At 46.6% G+C, this 21,773-nt stretch overlaps 1 protein-coding gene across 1 annotated transcript in view; it reads right to left on the bottom strand.

Annotated features, from left to right (window-relative positions):
* JAK2 (Janus kinase 2) overlaps nucleotides 1–21,773 on the bottom strand; it is a 1,019,755-nt gene that overhangs the window by 420,933 nt on the left and 577,049 nt on the right. Inside the window, exon 4 of the mRNA XM_085635055.1 lies at nucleotides 12,871–12,994. Coding sequence (XP_085491181.1) covers nucleotides 12,871–12,994 — 124 coding nt within the window. The remainder of the gene's footprint in view (nucleotides 1–12,870; nucleotides 12,995–21,773) is intronic.

Below are 21,773 nucleotides of genomic sequence, written 5' to 3'. Positions count from 1 at the left end.
CTCTCTCCGCCAATTCCGCTCCCTCTCCAATCTCAAAGTGTCCATCAGTCCTACTGATAATTGGTGGGCTGGTCGGGTGCTCTGTGTGGTGAGAGGAGAAGAAATCTTCTGCAGATTTATGACATTTCTGCTAGAGTAGGAGTTTGATCTCCCTCTAATTGCTTTAGAGTATCTAGGAGCACACTCATCACATACGTAGGGATTCTAGTCAAAGCACCACATTTGTATTCACGTTTGTATATTGTGTGTTTTTAAAGTGCTACAAATTAAGTAGTAGACTTCTAGACTCTTAAATAAGACTTCTGTTGGACGATTTGAGGTCTTATGATTTCTTTAAGAATGTTGCCTGTACTCGGATGTATGGAACGGTGGGTTGCATCTAGTCCTGTTGCAGGAGGGATATTCCGGAAACTTGTATGAATGATTTTTGGATTGCCTACATGTGGCCTGATGATAGAGTTGTATGTGAGCGTCTCAATGCTTACTGGGGTTTTAAATGCTTATTTTACGTTAGGTACGTCCTACTGTGATGGCACTTGGATGTGCGGCCCAAATCAGTAGAGCCTGCTGAAAGTATGTCTAACAAAGAGAATGTTTGTAACTTACCCAGATGCAATACAACATTATTTTTGTTTACTTTTTTGTGCAACTGTAAGAAAACTTAGAAAGAAAAATAATCCAAAAATAAGATTGCTGGACCAATGCTGCATGATGTGGATTAGTAGGGGGTGAGCAAACTTTTCAGAGTTTTTTCAACTTGAAGAGGTTAGTTTTACTGCGGATGGAGAAGAGGGACGAGCTCCCCAGAAAACCAGCAGCAGAAAAAGATCTGCCTCCGGTTTGAATATGTTTAAATTTAGGGAATCAGAATAGTAACAACAGAACTCAAGCGGTAGGGCTTCAAGCAATAGCGCACTAGGCGTTTACATATATCAACAACAAAAAAATCAGTAATAAAGAAAAATGTGTGGTTTTTATGCTCACTTCTCGTGGTTTTACCGCTAAACAACCACACTAACTAATACTCAATCGAGGAGAAGGAACAACACAATTAAATGACAATAACATCTATATTAGAATTAAATCCTCAAAACGAAAAGAGGTCATTAGGCAGATAGTTCATAATTCAGATTCAATCTTCTTTATTGTAATTCATGTCAAGTTTTCTTCATGAAAAATCATTCAATTTTTTCAAATTAAAGACTTGCAGCTTTCTTGCATAAATCCGATCACTCTTTGTTGCAATATTTAATTCAGCCAACGCGTTTCGTCTTAAAAAGACATCATCAGGGCTTAAGTAATTTTAAGGTGAATCTCCTCATTAAAACGTTCAAAGGCACCTCATGAATCAAAATATTAAGTGTACTAGTATTCTTAGAGGAGTTTCATCTATTTAATATCCGTTAATTTTGCACGTGTATTTTTCAAACAAGTAATCTTATTCAAATCTTGTTACGGTATGAAGTTCTCAGTGGTAGTAATTGACCATCGTTATTAAATACTGCAACAAAGAGTGATCTGATTTATGCAAGAAAGCTGCAAGTCTTTAATTTGAAAAAATCTCAATGACTTTTCATGAAGAAAACTTGACTTGAATTACAATAAAGAAGATTGGATCTGAAACATGAACTATCTGCCTAATGACTTCTTTTCGTTTTGGGGATTTAATTCTAATATAGATATTATTGTCATTTAATTGTGTTGTTCCTTCTCCTTGATTGAATCAGAATAGAAGTTGATATTTTGTCTAAGATTGAGAGGCAGAAGATATCAACTGAACCACTCAGCCAACAGGGCATAAATGAATTCATCAAATGATGTGTGGTCAAGGCAAAGCGCCTTACACTTAATCCAGACGCTAATGGGCAGGAAACAGCCATTACAACGCAGCTGTTGACCCGCATGTTATTACATCGCATGCATTACAACGCATCAGATGTAACAACGCGTAGCCATTACTATGCATGCCATTACATCGCATGCGCTTTTACAACGCATGCGATGTAATGGCGATCCACATCGTTGTGAGAAAATGGAGGCTGTTCCGTTTCCTCACAACGACGTGCACCGCCCCTCAGACGCAGGAACCAGGAGAGAGGAACCACGAGGAGAGAGCGGTAACGGGGATTGGGCTAGGGGTGGGGGGTTATTTTTTTATGGTTTAGGGTAGTGTCAGGGTAGTGTTGTAATGTTTGTGTAGTATAGGGTTGTGTTTTAGGATTTAGGGTAGTGTCGGGGAGTCGTGCAGGGTAGTGTTTGAGTGTAGGGACCGGACTGGGAGGGTCGTGCTGGGGATAGTGTTTTAGGGTAGTGTTGTGTTGTGTGTGTAGTGTAGGGTTGTGTTTTAGGATTTAGGGTAGTGTTTGGGTCGTGCAGGGTAGTGTTTGAGTGTAGGGACTGGACCAGGGGTGGGGGAGGGTCGTGCTGGGGGTAGTGTTTTAGGGTTTAGGGTAGTGTTGTGGTGTTTGTGTAGGGTAGTGTTTTAGGGCTTTGTCGTGGGGTCGTGCAGGGTAGTGTAGTGTTATTGTAAGGAGAGGACTGGGGGTCAGGGGAGGGGCGTGCAGGGGTACATTAGGGTTTAGGGTAGGGTAGGGTAGGGTAGAGTCACTTACCTTGCAAACTTTTACCATGAGTATACCTTTACCATCCATGCCTTTGCGTTGTAATAGAATACGTGGTAAAAGGCATAGTGGTGGTAAAATTCTGTAATGGCATGTTGTTGTCACTGACATCACGCAGTAATACCCGCGTTGTAATGGCACGCGTGGTATTTGTATGCGATGTAATGAGACATATTCTAATGGGCAAGCACTGTAGCTAAACCATTGAAAAGTAAAATGATTCTGGTGAGCGAGGCTTTCACTAGCAAAGCAGCCGCATCTAGAATAACTTGTATCCCTTGCAAAGACGTTTTAAGTAAGCCTATATAAACCGCATTGCAATAATCCCACCGGTGGACAGAAGCACATTTACAAACAATCCCTTCTTTGTGCATAAACGTTGCTGTGATTGGAGGGTGTCTGGAGGACAGGCCAAACCTGATACTGCCACAAGGTATTTTGTACCAATGGAAAAAATATTGCAGTCTTGTGGCCATTTAAGATAGCTTTGGCTAGGCTTTCCTGTGCTTAGTTTCTATCTGTTGAGAATTCCAGTATCTTTTTTCAATGTTTTCAAAGTTGGTAAAAATCAGAGGATAATGGTGTTAACTTTCTCTGTTTTGTAAAAATCATAGGCTGCTGTTTTTACAGTGCTTTTAGAAATATTTGATTATGTTTCCTCCATTCCTCCGTACATTCCTAATGTCAATGCTACCTTCCTTTTATCCTGGTACTAACTCAATTATTTTTACCCCTTCCTTGAATTTGCGGTTTCAAATCAGGTTTCTTTATCTCTGACACCTCCATGACTGTCTCATGTCCCAAAAATCTAAATCCTCATTCCAGAAGTTCAGTCCCATCCAATGTGAAGGACGTGCATGGATGAAGATATCTCTGCATATCGTTAAGAAATTGTACCGGGGGAGGCTTGATTAGATCCTCTCCCAAGATGGCTGCTCTCTAATGAGATCCAATCGTCAAACTAGCGAAAGGTGCAGAACTGAGCTCCGCGAAGACAGTTATCTTCGACCATCATCAGCATGACATCATGGGAGCAGACAGTGCAGAGGGAATACTAAGTGGTGATATTCCTTCTTGTTGACATACCACATGTCAGTCATGTTGTTAGTCAGGCTCTGGACACAACAACCATGAAGGGATGCCTTGAGCGCCAGCCTTATTGCTCTCAGGTCCAGCCGATTGATGTATAGTATGATCAAGCTACTTACCCTCGGTGACTCCTTATCTGGTAGAGACGATCTAGCTGTGGATTCCTTACCTTAGAATTATCCCCAGGTGTCAGACTGGATTCAGAAATGTTTCTTGATCAGTAACCCTGCATGTCGGGAGGTGGAGTCACTTGGTTCCACATGGCGTCACCAAATTTGACATGTGGGGTGCCCATTTACGCGCCACCCCAGCGCACTAACGTCATGACTTTTCACGCCAGAAGCGCAGAGCCACGAACAACACTGACCAGTGGTGTTGAAAACTAAGGCCGCGAAAGGGGAAAAGCCCTATCCCTAGAAATCCATTTGCAGAGAAAATTTTGGATGGGTTGGTAAGGAATCTGCAGCTAGATAAGAGTCTCTACCAGATCGGGTGTTACTGAAGGTAAGTAACCTGGTCATCTGATAGAGACTTCTAGCCACTGATAACTGACATTAGAATAGATACCAAAGTAATACCCTCTGGAGGTGGGTCTCAGAAAATTTATCACACAAGAAAGTCCTGACGGACCTGACTTACCAGGCAGTAATGCTTTATGACAGTATGTAGAGAAGCCCACGCTGCTGCCTGGAAGATGTCCAGGACCAGACTGGAACTCCGTGTGCTAATGCTACAGTCACAGCCTTAGCTCTGGTGGAATGAGCACACAAGCGCTCAGGGGTTTACCTCTTGGCCAATGCGTAGCAGACCCATGCGGAGATGGTCCGTTTCGGTCTGGTCTTCGCCTTCTTCGCTCCAACATAGCCCATAAAGAGTTGATTGTCCATCCATTACTCTTTCGTGCCGTCAAGGTAGAACAATGCTCTTTTTGGGTGCAGTCACTGGAGTCCCTCCTCTTCCTTAGAGGGATGTGGCAGAGCGTAAACTGTAGGTAAAGTGATGGACTGGCCTACATGGAAGGGAGTGACAACTTTTGGCAGGAAGAAAGCTCTAGTGCGAAGAACCAGCTTTTCTAGGAAGATGTTCAGGTACGGAGGCTTAGATGACAAAGCCTAAAGCTCACTGACCCCATGGGCAGATGTTACGGCCACTAGGAAGGCCATCTTGATGGTAAGGAGCCTGACAGGACAGTTGTGTAGTGGGTCAAAAGGAGCGAACATCAGAAAAGTGAGTACCATATTAAGGTCCCACTGAGGCAATACGAAGGGTGAAGGTGGGAACATGTGTTGCATAACTTTCTAAAACCTATTAACAACAGGGGATTTGAACAAGGAATGCTGATGTGGCAACTGCAGAAAGGCTGAGATGGCAGAAAGTTGGCCCTTTATGGTGCCCAAAGCAGAGCCCGGCTGGGCAAGAGAAATAATAAAGAGAAGGACCTGAGACAGGGGAGCAAAAAGAGGGTCAACCTGTTTCTCTGCATACCTTGCCACAAACTTGCCCCAATGGCAGGTGTATACTGCCTTGATAGAGGGACACCTGGCTCCCAAGATAACATTACTGACTTTGGGCGGAAAGTCAAAAGCTGTCAACTGTTGCTGCTCAATCTCCACGCATGAGGGCGGAGTGCTGACAGGTTCCAGTGGAGAACACCCTCCTGCTGCTGTAACAGAAGTTCTGCCCGAAGAGGAAGCCTGAGTGGAAGGTCACCAGCTCGGGATACCAAACTCTTCGAGCCCAGTCTGGTTTCACAAGGATGACTTGGGCCCAGTCGTTCTTGATTTTACGGAGTAATCTGGGCATGTGTGATATGGGATGAAAGGCGTTCACGAGACCTGAGCTCCACTCGAGACGAAAAGCATCCCCAATCGAGAGCCACCTTAGAAATTCCAGCGCACAATAATGCTGACATTGCGTGACTCAGCGGTGGCAAACTGATTTAACCAAGGCTCTACCCTTTGCTGAAAGAGACCATGAACCACCTCTTGATGGAGACCACATGGCAGTAGATCTGTCCATTAACATCTGCACTAGCCATCCCTTGAGGGTAGAAAGACTTCCAATTCCAGCTGGATCACCCTGGGGCTCCAGAAGATAGATGTGGAGTCCGGATTCTGCCAGAGGCCTGTAATCTACACCTTTCCCAGATGGCCACCCCATCTGAGGAGTGACGTATCTGTCACTACTGTAAGATTTGGTTGGGAAAGGAATAGGGATCTGCCGCTGACCCAATCGTTGTTCATTAACCACCGCTGCAGAACTTTTGCAGTTCCCAATGAGATGTGGACCATGACGGAGAGATTTCTATGATGCTGTGCCCACTGTAACTTCAGGTCCAACTGCAAAGCCTAAATATGCCAGTGGACATGTGCCACAAGCAGGATGCAGGATGCGATGAGACCCAGCAGCCTCAAAGTCAGACTAAATGAAACCCAGGATAAAGGCTGAAACATCGGTATCAGACCTTGAATATCCTGGACTCGTCATTCAGGAGGATAAGCCCGAAATCACTCATGAAAGGGAGCATCTTAGTGGGAGTTAGGTTTGACTTTGGCACCTTGATTATTAACCCCAGTGAGGGCAGGAGATCTGTCATAGTCTGAAGGTGGGAGGTGACTGCCTGGAGCAAGCCCACCTTCAGCAGCCGAACGTTGATATAGAGGAAGACTGGTATCCCTAATTGTCGCAAATGAGCTGCCACCACCACCATAACACCAGAGGAGCTGGTAAGGCCAAAAGGGAGCACAGTGAACTGAAAGTGCTCGTGGCCTACAGTGAACGGCAGGTAATGTCTGTGGGCAGGTAGGACTGGACTGTGAAATTATGCGTCCTGCAAGTCCAACAACACCATCCAGTCTTCCAGGTCAGACAGGACTTAAGCGAGCGTGAGCATTTCAAATTTCTCCTTCTTGAGGAAGAAATTGAAAGGTTGCTGGTCTAGAACAGGACAAAGGCCTCCATCCTTTTTGGGCACCAGAAAGTAGCGTGAATACCAACCACGACATAATTCTGCCATCTGCACCCTCTCTATGGCTCCCTTGGCCAAGAGAGCCGCCACTTCCTGGCGGATTAAGGAGAGATGGTCCTCAGTCAGCGTGTTGCAAGTGAGTGGCATTGTTGGAGGGTTAGTCATGAAGGAAAGGGAGTAGCCCCTTCGGAAAATCTAACCAACACAGTGGTCTGAGGTTATCGCCATCCAGTGGTTCAGGTGGTTAAGTATCCTGCCTTCCACTGATGGTCAGAAGGCAAACTAAAGAGATGTTAAGGCTGCCAGGGAGGTGGCAGACTGGCTCCACCTCTGGCTGCCCGACCACAGGGTATGGGGGCACTGCGACCTCGGTCACGCACAGGCTGGGAAGCTTGCACGTCGTGGTGGCTGGCGGATAAGGATGTGGCTAGATGCGCCATCCATTGCCCCTAAAGGAGTGAAAGGCGTACTGGGAAGTGGAAAGGCCCACTGACCTGGCCATAGCGCTGCTATCCTTGAAGCACTCCAGCGCTGAGTCTGTCTCGGCCCGACGAGATGGGAGCCATCAAAGGGCATGTCCATAAGTGAGGCTTGGACATTCCCTGAAAATCCAGTCATTCTCTGCCAGGCATGACGCCGTAATGTACCTGATGAAGAAACCGCTCTGCCTAGCGAGTCGGTAGTGTCCAGCCCACATCTGATCGTGAACATGGCAGCATCTCTCCCGTCTACCATAGCTTAGGCGAGTAAAGCCCGAGCCTTGTCCGGGGCATGGGCAGCACCTGCGCAACTGAATCCCACAGTGCATTAGAGTAACAGCACAAAAGGAACACAGTGTTCACGGACCACAGTGCCAGGTGGAAAAAAAACATTTTCTTGCCTAAGGAGTCCAGCCTCTTGGATTTGATTTGCTATCCAGTGGGATGGTAGGGAATGCACCAAGATTTACACTGGAAGTGGAGGCTTGGCCCACCAAGCTCTCCGGGGCGGGTGTTGCGTGAGGAAACTGGGGTTCCCTGGGGCAGGGCGATGACAGCGGTCAACTGTCTTGTTCCCAGGAGTCCCTGTGCAAGGCTTGGACCAGGTTCCAACCAAGACATCTGCTAGGGCTTCAGTAAATGAGAGAAGCGGTTCTGAGGTGGTCACTCCTTGCTAAAGTACCTCTGTTAAGACGTTAGTCTTGACCACCACTGAAAACAGACTAATATCCAGGATCTCAGTCGCCCTTCTCACCACCATAAGAAAAGAAGCTCCCTCCTCCATAGCCACAGTATGAGGAGAGATTATGCCAGTATATGGGGAGATGTCCAGTCCAATTCCTCACACCAGACCAGGTTGGGGTTTAGGGACTGGTATTCTTCAGGGTACAGTGCCCCCCGCCCCCCTTCTTCCCCAAGTACTAGCTAATAGGAATAGGGCTCTGGCTCGAGCCTGGAAAGCAAGGCTTCAGTGGGTGCCGGCGTCAGTGCTCCGGCTCCGTGTTGGTGTCGGGGATGAGAGTGGGTCGGGGGCACCAGAGAGCATTGACACTTGGCCCACCATTGGGGAAGGTCGAGGTGGTGTGACCGGCACCATTCCGGATCCGTACATGGATCCAAGGAGTTTGACTGGTGCCGGGGCATACGCTGGCAAGGAACCAGTAGGGGCCCCAACCAGCCCTGCTGGGCCTAGAGACATGCCAGGTGGGACAGGCCGCCCAAATATGAGGTGCATGGCCTCCTGGAACAAACAGAGTTAGGCGGGGTCGCTCTGGCTCACAGAAAATCGGGAAGGCATGGAGCGGCCCAGGCGTATGTTCAACTGGGGAGCCAGGTCTCGAATGACGACACCCCACTCATCTCGTCGGATGACTTTGATGGCTAGGGCGCAGTTGAAGACCTCTTCGACTTCTTCTTATTTTTCTGGGACTTAACTGAACACCCTGACGACTTTGACTGTGACGAAGTCGATGGCACCGCAACTGATCCCGCTACCTTCCTCTTGACATAGATTGTGACTGTCACGGCGTTGCACATCGAGCAGCAAGGAATTTGAGTGACCGCTCCCTCAAAGCCTTTGGGTGTCTGGTGCGGCATTCGATGCAGGTCTTGACGTCGTGGTTGCGCTCAAGGCACCAGAAGAACAAAAATGTGGGTCCTACACAGACATATGGTAGTCACAGACGCCACAGAACTCGAAGCAGGCTTTAATAGTCAACATCCCTACCACCCCAGGAGAAAAGATCTCAAAAAAAGTTTGCCAAAAACTTGAAAAAGAGTCAGTCAAAAATTTCCAGATCCAGTGACACCTGGGATAATTCTAAGGTAAGGAATCTGTGGCTAGAAGTCTCTAGCAGAGCTGCTCCTCTGGAGACTAAAGGCTTATGATCGTAACCTTCTCCAGATGTGCTGCCCACACTACGCTGGAAGCATCTGTTGCCACCTTAGGGAAGGACATCCCTTGAACCAACAGCAATGACGCATTTCTGGAGACTTGGCCTTGAGAACCCAGTCATTCAATATGGGAAGACTGGGATTCCTGAATGTCTGAGATGGGCAGGGACCACTGCCATCACCTTTGTGAAAACTCAGGGAGGCGAAGTCTAGCCAAATGGAAGGATGGCAATTTGGTAATGCACGGATCCCACTGTGAAGATTAAGCACTTCCTGTGCAATCACAGAATAGATATGTGAAATGCAACCTATAAATCGATGGACACCCATCCAGCCTTCTTTCAGGGAGCTAGCAGTTAATGAGACACATATAGCATCTGGAGCTTTTCCTTGATGAGAAATCAGTGCAGACTAGAACCGAATAAAGACTGTCCTCCTTTTTCGTAACCGGGAGTACAGGCAATAGTACCCCAGGCCCCATTGCTGCTCTGGCATCAACTACACCCCCCACCACCCGCCGCCCAGGAGTAAGATCTCTACCTCCAGCTGAAGAGTTCTGGTGGTTTTCTGAAAAAATGGAAGAAGAGGGGGGAATGGGCAGAGGGGGCCTGTTGGAAGTGTAGACCATACTTTATTTCCAGGATTTGCAACACTTATTGGTCAGACGTTATGGCTTTACAGGCCTGGGGAAAGGAAGTTACCCATCCTCGGATAGGCGCCATGTGCTCAAAAGGAAGGAACTAGGGCTGCTTCCCTGATGTGGATGGGAATGAAAAAGAGGAGGAAGACGAGAGAGAGGTAGTGGTAAGGCTCATCCTCTACCACTACCTTTTCTCCAATACTGCTCAAGCAACAGGTTCTGTTGCTAATGTTGCTGAACTTGTTGTCGTGTGGAACTCCCTAAAGTCTTGCTGCTGGGTCTGGAAACCTAGAGGCCTAGCAGCAGCCTTGATGTCCTCAAATCTTTCAAGGGCCTAATCTGCTTAGTCAGGAGCTATAAAAGAGGAGGTTCATTATGGATGCCTGTACATGGAAAACCCTGAATTTCTCAACCAAGCGTGAGCCTGAGTACCACAGACACGCCCATAACACCCACTAGAGTCCACTGCATGTAGGACCAATTAAATGGCCTGTCTGACCAGAGCTTGTCATCCCACTCCATAAAGTGCCCCTGTAGAAGGTCTAGTAGGTTTGGGATGATCATTTCCACCATGTCCCAAAGGGCATGGGAATGATGGTGAACTAAGTATTTCGCATTTAATGATTCTAAAGCCATGCTGTCTGCGAAAAAGGCTTCTAGGCAAATTGCTAACTTTTCTTAGATTCTCTATCCGATGGCGTGGTTGGAAATGCACCAAGGGATGCCTGTACCATCAGGTTCTCCAGTGGACGGGTTGATAGAAAGAACGGGCCGTCTGAGGCCTGTCTGTATTTTCTAGCTACTATATGGCAGACGGAAGAGTAGAGGTTGGTTTTTCCCACGCCGCCTTAACTGATTCGCTGATTGTATCATTAAAGGGAAGCAGTGGTTCTGATGCTTCTGATTTGGGGCAAAAGATTTGTGTTAAGATGTTTGACTCCATAGGTGGTAAGGACAATTCTAATACTTCTGCCACCTTACGTATCATTGCATGGTAAGATGGGACCTGTGGAGGACGAAGGTAGGTGGGAAAATAGGATTCCCACTATCTAGACCACTTACAACTCTTGTGGGTCAGAAAAGTAGAGTCTCTGGCAACAAACAGCACATATTCATTGTCTGCGTCCTGTTGTGGGTCCTTCAGAGGATGAGAATTTCCTCCAAAGAAGAATGCAGTCTCTTCTGTCAGTCTTTGTGTCACCCTCCTAGATCTTTAAAAAGGGCCCGGGAGCTCCTTTAAAGGGAGAGGGCCTGGTGCCAGTACCAGGACTGGAGAACGTGGCACCGGGAGTAGCTCTGGGGAAGGCTGGTGTGGAGCTGTTGGAAATGGAGAATACCTTACTTGAATCACAATGGGGGACAGAGTTGGCAGTGAACCCGAAATTGCTGTCAGTGTCCGAGTTAGGCCTTTGGAAATAGGAAGAAAGTATACAAAAGGGACGAAGGGAGCAAGTGTGAAGCCTGCCAATAGCACACCTAAAATAAAGCCTGTAGACCCGTGGACTTCAGAGGTGCTCCAGAAGATATTGCTGCCCTTCAAAAAATGTCAAATATAGTATTTATTTATTTTGAAACGCAGGCGTCTAATCCCCAGATGCCGGCATCTGGTCCAGAGCAACCACAGGCGCTGGCTTCTCTTGGAGTACAGGGACCAGTTATGGCTTCAACGAGGAGTCCTAAGGCATAGGGCATTTCTTCAGTGACATACCTTTCCAAAGACTGATGCCACTCAGAGTCGTGTCAACACCACTTACTATGCTTGCATTAGGAGGACTCCAATTATGGCAACTCTGGAGACTTCATCCTCAAGCAAAACTTCCTCCTGGTCCTGGCCATAAAACGTTTGGCCTCCCTCTCTTTAAGGGACTTGGAGTGCATGCTTCTGCATGAGTTGCAGAACCTTGCATTGTGGTTGGACCCGACACCAAAGACAGATGTTGTGAGGATCTGTGATGGACATTTGTCCATCACAATCCCTGCGAGGTTTAAAACCTGACCTCTTGAGGGGTGGCATCCCTGACGTACAGCAAAGAAATTTTTTAGGTAATCTTCTGAAAAATTGTTGGTGGCATGGAAAAGAAGGAACTGATGTCAGGGTGCCAGTGGAGGCGCTTTATGAGTCCAGTGATGTCACAGCGGCATTGATTTCAGTGCAGATATGGGGCCAGTGCCGCCCTACCAGTGCAGAGAGATAGTGAAAAATGTCTGGATACAGTCGGACACCTGGGATATTCAAAAGATGAGGAATCTGTAGGTAGCAGTGTCCATCAAAAAACAGAGAGCTATATGTCTAAAGATAATGTGTTGGAGCAACAGAATACAAGGCACTTTCAAAAGAGCAAAAGTTTGACTGTCATAAGAGTCTGAACAAAACGGCTGACAACTAATACAGTGAAAAGGCTAACCAGGATAACAATGTGATATTTAATTAAATGCTTGATCAAAAACCCAGTCCTCAAGTCATAAAGTATTCAAACTCTGCGACAGCCTTTCAAATAAGTCAACATGTTCTTCTTTAGGTGCAAATGTTGTAATTCTCTCAAGGTACAGCAGTCGGAGTCCTTGGGGACTGACATTTTGGAGGACTGCCAATCTAAAATGTAAACTTAATCACAGCAGAAATTATGTTTCTGTAGTTTGACCTTTCATTACTGCCGAATACAGCTGATTTAGTTCTGCAGTCTATGATCAGCACACAAACCATTGACTAACACATAGTCAAACAGCAATAACGCTCATAATTACACCTCTATGTGATCTCCAAACCACATATTCTGTTATTCTCACATTAGTCTAATGTGTTTTCAAGATTTCGCAATCTATCTTTGTTGCCCTCTCTCAATCGCCACCATGGCACCTTAATTTGCCATTTCTTCCCCCATTTCTGTAGTTTGCAATTTTCCTAGTTGATTCAGCAATCTGCCATTTTCTCACCCACACACATTTACGGAGACTAGTCCGTCTTCTCAACATGTCACTCCAAGTGCTTGAATTGTGGTACATATGCATCTTGAATAATATATACTACGGAACAAAGAGACTTTAAATTGATCAACTACTACTGTTACATTAACGTAACCATTTTTTTCGCATAAAGCAGTGACTGTGTCATGGTTATCATTCATAATCAAGATTTAATTTATATTAGAAACATTGAGAAATGCTGGTAAAAGACACTACCTTATTCGATAGAGCAGACTGTGTCCACCGGTGTCGTCCACATGGAAGACGTGATTAGGAGGGTACCATGTCCTCTCTTCCTCATTCATCAACGCCAACACGCAGTGGTAGACAGGTGTAATACCTAGAAAGTTAATGAGTAGATTAGTCACATACTGGTGTGTTTAACATTTATCGTTTAAAACATACAGCTTCATATACAAATGTGGGTACCTTTACAGTCCAAAAGAACATTCCCATTCCCAACCATTCCACAACAAAACAGCTTAATTAGAAAAAAAGGTCATAACAAAGGTAATATGAAAACAGTGTACAGACAACCCTGAAAAAACACAGCTCCCTCTATACTGAAAGTTCTGACCACCCCCAGGGGCTAACTGTTAAACATAGCAGTAACCAGATGTAGCACACCTGCCAGATACTGGGATATGCATAAATGCTAAATTGAGGCATCGGGTTAGCGGATGATAATAGGAGAGACGCAGTGTCCTTGAAGAAAGGCCATCTATTTGGTTTTGGCGCTCTAGTGGTTAGTGGACCCCAATACTTAATGGGCCTTCCACCGCGGACACACGCAACGGGCGCACCACTGGCGCACAGATGGCAAGTCTGTCTGCGCCCATCCGCATCTGGAATGTGGCCAGCGCCAGCCATGCTACCCGATTACAGCCAGGTATTTCAATGACATCATCTTTAAAAGCAAGGAACACTACTTCTAAGCACTGTGACATTAGTCTCTCACCAAATAAAATGAAAGGCCCATTGGCATGCCTTAACTGCAGAACTGTGCTTGGTTCCTTCGCTGAACCGCCTATCACCACTAACGACAGGTCATTAGCAAAATCAGTATGTAGGAGCCTTATTAACGCCCGTTCCTGGTACAAACATGCCCAAGAAATCCATGACTTGCTTCTTGATTTTCAGCTGGATTTTCTTTTATCACTGAATCGTGGCTTAAGGAATGGTGCAATCCTGAGATTGTCCAGGCCTTACCTCCAGGCAATACTATTCTTATACAGGATAGAACTTAGACACATTGAGGCAGGATGGCAATCATCTTTTGAGATTCCTATCAATAGCTAAACTTCGATTTAGACAATTTGAAAGAGGCAGAATGTCTTGGATTCTGTTTTTAAGCTTAGCTAATCCCTGTCTGACGCCGAGGGGCTTATTTATCGAACCTCAGGCCCCAGATCCTGTTTTTTAGAATCCTTAGGAGATGCTTTAGACCCACAGGTTCTTCGTTACACAAATTTAACCCCCATCTTGAACGCAGTAATGATTCAGAAGTAGTACATTTTTTTCAGACACACTAAATACTTTTGGGCTCCATAAATTGGTGGTACTCCCCACACGTTCTACAGGACACACTCTAGATGGTGTCTGTTCTAATCTTGCAACACTCACAGTTGAACCACCTATCCGGCAGGCGTGGTTGGAACAATGTTGATCCCGTTTAGTATCAACTCTCAGACAACCAGTACTCGTCTTGTACCCTCAACGCCAACCCTGCAAATGACACATAAATGGGCCAAGCTGATGGCCAACCACGAGTTTACCAGATATGCATCTGCCTCCACCCCTCAGTTCGTCGGGAAACACTACGGTGGACTTTCTGCTGTTTAAGACCTAGATTACTGAGGTCAGCAATAAACTAGCATCAGAAGTTCAAATAAAGAGGAAACAGAATCCCCAACCTTCAGCCCCCTGGTATACTCAGGTGTTAGCAGATCACAAACTCCGCTGTAAGCAGCTTGAGTGGAGGCGGAGAGGAGCCTATAAGGCAGAAGATTTAGTGCAATTTAGATTGTCCCTAAAAAGCTACTATACTAAGATCTAAGAAGTTAACAGAAGCCCAACACAATCAAAAATCTATCTTTACAATTGTTAAATCATTCTTACAACTGAAAGTCTTAGATGAGGATATTACACCTCATAAATGTCTTATTTTCAGAACATCCAATCCGAGTGCAGTACTACTCCTTTGTCCACACACGATTCAGAGGTGGACTCCCCTCTCTAAGGACCCTTTCTCCAAGCCTTTCACAGAATTAGCATAGCTCAGTCCCGACAAGCAATTCTATCTTGCAAATCAGGCTCCCTTTTTGACCCCTGTCCTCCTTCCATTCTTCATACCAGTGTGAAACCTGTGATCAATAAGATCATAAACTCCTCGCTAGCCACTGCAGGAGTCCCAAATGATTGGAAACTTGTTGCTGTTGAACTACTACAGAAGAAACATGTAGCTGATCCCTCTCCTCTCTAAAATCTGTCCTATCTCCCCCCCCCAGCCACCGATAAACATACTGCAGAGACAATGGGCTAAGCTCTCGACCACTACTTGGTCCACTAAATTAGCCATCAGCAAACCTACCTATGACCCCAACCCTGAGCTAGCGAATGATAAATTTAATTTTTGGATCTGTAACTCGCTAGATTCATTTCTGCCTAAGGTTCCAGCCCAAAAAAAAGTTAGGGAGAAATCGGGGCCCTGGTACACCCCTAGTCTGAGAAAAATAAAGCAATCATGTAGACGCCTAGAAAGAAGCTGGAGACAGAACTATGAGGCTGACAGGAAACATGATTATAAAGAAGCAATAAAACATTATAAATCAGAGATCAAATCCACCCAAACACGCTTCTATGCAGAGAAGATTAATGCCGCCGCCTCTGCTCCCAGGGAAATTTTCAAAATTGCCAAATCCCTCTCATCCGTTCCTACGGAACCTCTTAAAATCAAGGACCACTCCCTCCACTGCAACAAGCCGGCAGAATTTTTTAACCAAAAAATTCAGATCATATGCCAGTCATTTTCGCCCTATGTGTCCGACTTTTCAGACCCCAGTCCTAGTTCAAAGTCGTCAAAAACCCTGGAGAATTTTCCCCTGCTTGACACTAAAACTCTGGACACTCTTTGCTCCAGTGTTACATCTGGCTCCCCTATTGACCCTGCCCCCCCGCAGCAATTAGCCCTGGTCTTACACATGGTGGGCCCGGTCATTGTGAATATACTGAACTCTTCTATCATCTCTGGTAGAGTTCCCCGCGCGTGGAAATGCGCCCAGGTCAGAGCGCTTTTGAAAAAACCTAATCTGGACCCTTCAAACCTGGCTAACTATCGACCCATTTCCCTTCTTCCGTGGCTAAACAAATTGACCGAACGCCACATCAATTCCATTTTATTTAATTATCTTGAATCTAACAACTTACTGCATATCTCTCAAACAGGCTTCCGTCCTCAGCTAGGTACAGAAACTGCACTACTGGCTGTTACGGAAGAGGCCAGGAAACTTCTCGACCAGGGCGGATCAGCAGCTATCATTCTGCTCGACCTCAGTGCCGCCTTTGACACTGTTAACCACAACATTCTGCTCGATAGGCTTTTCAATCTGGGGATCAGGAAAAATGCTCATACCTGGTTTCAATCCTTCTTAGAGGACCGCTGTTATCAGGTATTTGAAGGGACAACCACCTCCAAGCAATGGCCTCTTAAGTGCGGGGTCCCCCAGGGATCCTCTCTTAGTCCCACCCTCTTTAACTCTTATATGGCCCCCCTAGCTGAGGTAGTACTTCCCTTCAGCATCAAAATAATCACCTATGCCGATGATACCCAGCTAGTGGTGGCCCTTAACCATCCGGAGGGTTCATCGGACACTCTTCGCCTCGAAGCAGTCGCACATTGGATGCACCGTTCACACCTCAAATTAAATGGGGAAAAATCCGAACTCATGTTCCTGGGAAAGTCACCCTCGCCCTCTTCCCCCATCTCTTGGCCCCCTTGCATGGGACCTTTGCCACCTCCAAAGCACCAAATCAAAAGTCTAGGCATTTGGCTTGATAATACTCTCAGCTTCAACTATCAGACCACGAAGCTCTCAGCCACATGTTTCGGTCTGTTACGCCTGATCAGTAAAATTCTCCCCCTACTTCCCTTCCAAGCCAGGAGAATCATGGTCCAAGCACTAATCTTATCCCGCCTAGACTACGGGAACGCACTCTATCTTGGCGCTCCCCAATCCACATTAAATAAATTACAGGTGCTCCAAAACTGTGCGGCACGTCACCTGGCACAGATCCCTCGCAGACAGTCAGCCAAACCCGCCCTGAGGTCCCTACACTGGCTGCCCATCCGTGCTAGGATTCAGTTTAAGGCCATGTGTCTAGCACACAAAGCTTTTTGGAAACATGGCCCACAAATTCTTCAATCCTTGATCGTACCTTACCAACCGACTAGGGCCCTTCGGTCCAGTAACACCTTCCTTACCGCGCCCCCAAAAGTCCGTAGAGCAAAATGGGGCGGACGGTCCTTCATTCTGAATGCGTCCAATCTGTGGAACACTCTCCCCCTCACGCTCCGTAGCGAACCCAACATTGGTCTCTTCCGCAAACATCTTAAAACCTACCTTTTTCCCTCAGCATTCCAGTAACCCTTTCTTTTTTGCTCTAATTGCCGTCTTTAAGCGCTAGGAGGCCTCCGGGTAGCTACGCGCTATATAAATATAACTTCATTCATTCATTCATTCATCTCACTACTCTCTGCCCTTGGGAAAATCATAAAAAAACTGGGAAATAGCCAACTGACAAATTTTTGGGAAGAGGCCAATATTCTCCACCCCCGGCAATCTAGCTTCCGTCCCAAACACTCTACGGAGTCAACCCTGCTGGAACTTGCCGATATCCTAAAGCCAACTCTAGATGCTGGAAATAATGCAGTGCTGATTTTATTAGATTTAGCAGCTGCATTTGATACCATCTCTCATGACATCTCATTACAGCTACTAAAAAAGTGTGCCATTTCCCATCTGGTCCTGGTTGAAATCCTTCCTTCCAGATCGCAAGCAAACAGTAGGACTAGGACCATATTTATGACCAGAAAAGACCATCACTTCAGGTGTAGCACAGGGCTTATCTTTTAGCCCTGCATTGTTTAATATATACATGGCCCCACTCACCATATGCTGATGATACGCAGCCGATTCTGGTTTTGGACCACAAATCAACTGACTTAGAGCTCAACTTCAAACTTTGCCTAACCAAAGTTATTCGGTGGATGCAATCCAACCACCTTAAATGCAATACCGATAAAACAGAGATTATGCTTTTAGGGAAGACTAACCCCTTCAATCCGGTATTATGGTGGCCAAACTCTGCACCCCCTCCCCCGCCTAATACAGTTGAGGTAGTAAATCTTGGCATGAAATTTGACGCCTCTTTCCTTTAATCCACAAGCACCAGCAGTGGCAGGAATTTATGTCAATTTAATAAAATCATAGACATTTTTTATGAATATATTCCCTGTGCAGCAAGAAAGACGGTGGCCTTTCCATTAATTTCGTCGAGACTGGACTATTGTAACAGTCTATAAGCAGGCGCCACCAAACAAGTATTACAGAAGCTGCAGATGGTGCAACATGCAGCTGTTAGGCTTGTATTGAAACTTCCACGCAATCCTCAGCCTCAGCAGCCGTCAAAGCCCTTTATTGGTTGCCAATACATAAAAGGGTCTTGTTTAAAATCCTGTTGCTCACTTTAGAGCCTACAGAGTGTCAGGACCAAAATACCTAGCCTTCAGATTTACTCATTACACCACCGCCCATACTCTGAGATCCTCATCTGTTAATCTTCTTAAACCTCCAATCTTTAGGTGTAAGACCAAAGGTGGAAATTTTATGGCTGTCTTGGGGACCAGGGCCAGGAATCAACTCCCCAGACGTTTGAGATTTATTGACTCACAACTACTATTTAAGAAACATTTGAAAACTTGGATCTTCCCAGCCTCCGTTCATTATGCCACCCTCTTATGTAGGGATCCTCGCTCATGTTCAATCCTGCCACTATGAACTCTGTGTTTCTCCGCTTAGCGCCAAGATACTCCATGTGGAGTGACAGTTGCGCTTTTCAAATGCAATATTCATTCAATCATTCATACTTCTAGTATAGAAGTGGTGAAACTGGAAACCTGAACTTATTTCTACATTTAAATATTTTCTATACTCAATCCCTGTGTAAATACTGTTGGTATAAAAAAACGCTTTGAGGTAGTTATGACAATGGTTCAAGCCAACAAATTATCAAAGACATTCCTGACAAATGGAGTACAATCTCTGCATGAAGTGTTGCATATCGGTTGATTTCAAAAGGCTGGACCAATACCTCACATGGCCATCACACTACTTTCACTGACAGGATATTTCTCTGGAAAGTTAATTGCTACTTTGCTTTATGTGGAAACGTGCAAACTACCTTTTAAACATTGAGTAGTTGTAAATTCTGCCATATGTCACAACTAAATGGAGAAGTTATGTGCTTGTTTTTTTCTAGAAACACTTATAGAGGAAGCCAGACAGAGTTTACTGGAGGGTTTCTTCAGCTTCAAGAAGGGTCTCAAATATAAATTCAAAAAAGGCATAAACAACGGAGGTCTGGATTTATGTGAAGAAACATATATGGTTCACTTGGAAAAAGAAACTTAGCTTATCTAGCTAATATATTGACTACTAGGAAGGGGTCAATCCAAGGTTAGGAGAATTAAGTCACAACCGGTGATAATAATCATCTATCATGCTGGCTAAAACCAAGGGATGGACACAGTGCAGTAAGTTTGCCCATGCCACGGAGGAGGAGCCAAGATGGCGACCGGAGCAGTCGCTTGAGCGCCCGGCTCCGTCGGCCCTTGGCCTCGGACTATCATCCTGATTCCTATCCTTGCCGATTTGCGAGGTGCAACGCGTGCGACGACGCGCTGACTGCGCCGCCGCTTTCCCGAAGTCTTAGCCTGCCCGGATGCCGGAGTTTTTGGTGCCTTTGTTCCCCGCCCTGGACCCTTGCTCTACTGTGGCCTCGGCCGACCCCCTGGAATCGTTGCAGTCACCGGACCCGCTGGTGCAAATCTGAGCCCGAGGTCCCGATCCCGCCTCACGCCACGCACGGTCGCCAGAAGAGCCGGGAGAGAGACGCCCGGACACCTCCTGTACCCTGCATCTGATGGGCTGGAGCCAGAGGGTAAGCCCCGGTGTGGCGGGTCTCCTACCCCGCTCTGTGGACCACGCTGTAGAAGGCTGCAGACCCCCTTCTTCTATGGTCTAGTCGGCTGCAAAGAGAGCCTGAGGGAGGGGAAGAGACTGCTGGCTTTCACCTGTTGCGGCGCAGACCTGTTGGGAATTGCCTCCTTGTCACGATCCCCCCCCTGGCCACGGTACCGTTCAACGGTAAAACATGGCGCTGATTGCCTGCTCGCTGCTGGGGGGTGATGCTCCGGTCTCGCCCGCTGCCCGCTTCGCCCTCCCTCTACCAGACTCCAGCTCCCCAGTGCCGTCCCGGATTGCTGCCGTTGGGGGGACGCAGCTTCCGCTGACATACGGCTCCGTTCTGGCTGCCCTGCGGGACTTTTGTCTGCAATTGTGTGTCGGCTTGCAAACGCTGAGTGAGCGGTTCGACTCTACACTGTCTGCTGCGGGCCGTGAGCGCCCCGTTTGTGATCAACAAGACGTGAGTCTGCCAGTGCTGTGGTCCTCCTGCGGGGAAGCAACGACTGGGTATAACGGTGCTACACTGGTGTCTGCATTTGGCTTTCCCGGCGCTCAGGATCAATCGCTCTCCTGCTCAATGGCAGATACTTTGTTTCCCCGGTCATTGCCGCCTGCTTTGTTGTTGCCTGCCTCACCGTGCCCGCAGGAGTTTCCAGCTGAACTACACCTGGCGACCTCGAGGAACTGTTCACGGTGGCCTACGACTCCTTTTATGTGGAACTCATGTACTTTACAAGCCAGGTCTGGATTTTATATGGTGTGCAAGGGGACCTCAATAGATGATCGGCGGCCATTTTGTGACTCTACTTCTCCATCTTCTCCCAAGTGGCCATATTGTCTTTGTCTGTTCGGGATGCGGGGCATTCACGAGGGGGCGGGTCTAATCGTACGCCCGCGATCGGGCCAGGGCTAGATTACTTTCTATCATCATGGCTTCACGGCCGGGCTGGACTGGGACTGGAATTGTCTACTTATGTCGTGCGCACTCGTCGCGATCTGTCTGCCTTCATTTCCGTGGTGTTATATGCTATCTTCCCACGACCGCCTTTGGGTGTAGTGGGGTTTCGGTGTGTGGAGGCTTGGTTGGCCGGTGGTGTCGGGCGCTCCTGAGGATACGTGGGCTCCTCCCCGCCTCCTTTCTTCTTTCTTCTCTTAGTTTCTTTACTCTATTCCTACTTTCTCTCTCGTCTATATTTCGGGTTCATTGGGCGACAGGCACTATGCTGGGGGGGGGGTAGGCCATAGCCTCCGCATTGGTGTAGGGTGGGGGGGTAATTTACTGTTTCTTTTTTAGTTCTATGGGCCTCTTTCTTTCATGTCTCTGCGCTATACTTGTTTCGATTCGGGGTCCGGGTGTGGGGTGGATTGAGTGGGGGCGGCTTTTAGGGGGTGCGTATTTACTACTGTGATGATCCTGTTATCTAATTGCATCGCCTTACTGTATGAGATTTTCTATGGCTGTTTTAATGATGCTGCTGCTCTCCAGTGTATGAAGCCGACTTGCGGACTCGAATCTCCTTGTTTCTATCCTTTACTGACTTTTTTCCCGATAAAATTTTTTTTTTTTTGAAAACCTTAAAATTAACCTTCACTTCTCCTTCCCCCGGTGTCAAGGCTCCCTCCAGTGTATGAATCCTGAATCGTTGCTGATCTTGACCTTGACGCACAGGGGATGTATTGTTTGTCTCTGTGCTCAACCGTATTGTGGCCGGCCTGATGGTTGTAGGCCCGTATTTGTTCTTTTACTATGCACAAATAAAGGTTTTTAAAAAAAAAAAAAAAAAAAAAAGTTTGCCCATGCCTGTTTAGGATAGCGGCGGTGAAATTAACACTTCTATGGCAGCATATTTACCAATAGGATTCCAAAGGCGACAC

The sequence above is a fragment of the Triturus cristatus genome, chromosome 2_1 (assembly GCF_964204655.1).
Source record: "Triturus cristatus chromosome 2_1, aTriCri1.1, whole genome shotgun sequence".
NCBI classification, from domain to species: Eukaryota; Metazoa; Chordata; class Amphibia; order Caudata; family Salamandridae; genus Triturus; species Triturus cristatus.
Note: the sequence above shows the minus strand (reverse complement) of the source record. Positions and strands in the feature narration are given on the sequence as shown.